This window comes from Austrofundulus limnaeus, unplaced genomic scaffold (genome assembly GCF_001266775.1).
Source record: "Austrofundulus limnaeus strain Quisiro unplaced genomic scaffold, Austrofundulus_limnaeus-1.0 Scaffold217, whole genome shotgun sequence".
NCBI lineage: Eukaryota > Metazoa > Chordata > Actinopteri > Cyprinodontiformes > Rivulidae > Austrofundulus > Austrofundulus limnaeus.
Genome location: NW_013952619.1, coordinates 50,749 through 53,569, shown reverse-complemented (window position 1 = coordinate 53,569; position 2,821 = coordinate 50,749). Strand labels below are relative to the sequence as shown.

General features: G+C 44.1%; 1 protein-coding gene across 1 annotated transcript in view; it reads left to right on the top strand.

Moving 5' to 3' along the window:
* The window catches only part of rfwd3 (ring finger and WD repeat domain 3), a 27,092-nt gene that overhangs the window by 15,239 nt on the left and 9,032 nt on the right, over window positions 1–2,821 (top strand). Inside the window, exons 9-10 of the mRNA XM_014019339.1 lie at window positions 567–743; window positions 818–1,032. Of these exons, the coding sequence (XP_013874793.1) occupies window positions 567–743; window positions 818–1,032 (392 nt within the window). The remainder of the gene's footprint in view (window positions 1–566; window positions 744–817; window positions 1,033–2,821) is intronic.

The window sequence follows — 2,821 nt, the reverse complement described above, 5'->3', positions numbered from 1 at the left end:
CCCCACTCCCCTACCCACACCCCCTCCCCTACCCACTTTGATGCATTTTTCAAATTTCGCCTTGGGGCGGAGTTATCTTTTCACAGGGGGGTAAGATACACTTTAAGTTCAAAACTGACTGCTAAGAATGTTTCTGCTATAGTTAGATATGGATAAAAACAATTGGTTTATTAGCAATATTTGAATACTTCAACCAAAAATACTTTGAGTCACGAGTTTCTGACAGTTTTTATTTTTTTTATTGTCATTTGAGTTTATAATGAAATTGGTCTTAAATTTAATTTCACTTGGCATTAAAAAGTCTTAAATTTAACTTGCCTCAAACTGTAGGAACCCTGTTAAATGTAGCTGAAGGGGGTGGGATCACATGCAGTTACATCACCTGAGTTGGATTCATGTTGGATTTTTAAAAACATGTGTAATTAGGATCAAAGATGTGGCCAGAAAGCATCTAAAACTCAGCTTGAAACTACAGTCTGTATTAATTACACAACCACAGACTGAAGAAGACACAAACGATGCGACTCATCCTGCAGTAATGTGATGTTTGTGTCGTGTGCTTGCAGTCTGCTGACCAACACGGTGGTTCAGACGTATAACACAGGTAAACCAGTGTGGAGCTGCTGCTGGTGTCTGGACAACACTAACTACGTCTATGCCGGTCTGAGTAACGGCTCGGTGCTCCTCTACGACACCAGAGACACCAGCACATACATCCAGGAGCTCCAGCCGCTGCGCTCCAGGTACACCCACAGAACCACAGGCTTCAGCTGTTCTGTGGTGGTTCTGCTTCCTACATGTGTCCCTTTGTCTCCAGGTGTCCCGTAGCGTCTCTCTGCTACGTGCCACGAGCAGCGTCCAGCTCTTTCCCCTGCGGGGGTCTAATCGCCGGCTCTCTGGAGGGGGCCTGCTTCTGGGAGCAGGTGAACGAGACCAACTACAGACCACATATTCTGCCGCTGGAGTGCGCCGGCTGCACCGACATCCAGGTGGAGACGGAGAGCAGACACTGTCTGGTCACATACAGACCAGGTAAGAACCTGAACAGAAGAATTGTTCCTGTTTACCTGATCTGTGAGGTGTTGAGTAGTTTTTAATTTATGGAGAAACGATGAGCATTTACGGCGGCGGCTGTGTGGCAGAGTGGGGTCGTCCTGGAACCGGAAGGTCGCTGGTTCGATCCCCTATCCAGCTGTCTCAGTTGTTGTGTACTTGGGCAAGACACGTCACCCCTAATGCCTCTGCTGTGTGTCCCAGCAGTGTATGAATGTGATTGGCACTGATTAGTCTCCATAGATAATTGTACATGTTAGCTTTGCAGGAGATCTGGTAGAGTGCTGTGTGAATGGGTAAATGAGGACACAGATTGAGTGTCCTGGATGGATAGAAAAGTGCTATATAAGTACAGTCCATTTACCATTTACAGTAGGGGTGCCCCGATACCATACTGATATTGACTCAATACCATCAGCGTTTCCCTTACCATTATACAAGGTGGGGCGGGCCGTCTCGTTGGCGGGGGGGCCCGCCCCTCTAAGAATTTCACGGCATGTAGGCATTTTTATTGAAATAAGGCCAAATCAAGTCGAGCTATTTTTTGCGCCTCTCCATATCCACCTCTCGCCAAACTTGGGAGGAAAAAATACGGCGCAGAGCGAGGCTGAGTGCTGTGTGTGGTCCTCACATAGATAGAAAGACGTGTGTGCGTGTGATTAGACGCGTGATGAAAACTCTGCTTTTTTAATCACGTAGCACCGATGCAACAGCTTTGCAAGCTACTTTTTCTTTCTTTAAATTAAAATGCGACAGGTGAAGCCACAGCATGGTCACCTTATCAATAATTACCTCCGCCAAGGGTGAGGTAATGTTTTCGGCCGTGTATGTCTGTCCGTCTGTCTGTCGTTCTGTCATTCTGTCTGTGGACAACATTACTCAAAAATTTGTGGACGGATTGTCATGACATTTTTACCGCATGTGGGTACTGGGCCAAGGAACACACCTTTAAATTTTGGTAATATTGCGGATCACGATGCGGCTACAGAATTTTTTTCTTTTAACACTCTGAGATCGGCAAAGCTGTGATGCTTTCACAGGGCGTGGGTTTCAAAGTGTCCAGCAGGTGGCACTGTAGTATTGGTGTGCCCCTTTGTAACTCTTATTACAGGATGGGGGAAATTGGTCTTGGCAGAGGTTTGCACTCTCCGAGTGCTTCTAGTTACTTTCATTTATTAGAATCACCAACACAGACCCCGCGTGTGACCAGGTTCCCGCAAGTCTGTTCATGTTCTATAAATAGAGCTGATTAGCAGTGCAGCTGTAATGTCCCTCAACTTTTAAAAAGTAACCAGAGTAGTTTGTGAACTCAAATCCAGACAGAATCAGCTGCTGTACAGGTCCTGCTGGACTCACGAGCTGAGCTCCTCTCCTCTTTCACACACACCACACCGCAGGTCAGACAGACCTGTTCAGGAGCATTAACCCTTAAGGGCCCAGATTATAATCAGTCTTTAAAATGTGGTAAATAAATTATTTTCAGGAGGAAGTTTTTTTGATAGTTGCATTTTTAACTGTTATCCTTTAACAAGAGTTAAAGTTCTTCTAGAATTCTAATGATTATTAGAAAGGACATGATTTGAGGTTTTTACTGATAATATTTTATTCAAAACATGTTCCAGAAGTCATAAGATGCAGGTTTATTTTGAACAAACATTACAAACGTGTTCATTCCTACAAAACTGTCAAATATATTTACAAACAACACTAAATTGATTCAGATTAACATAAAATAAATCATGTTTTATAATTAAATGTCTGTTTCCTG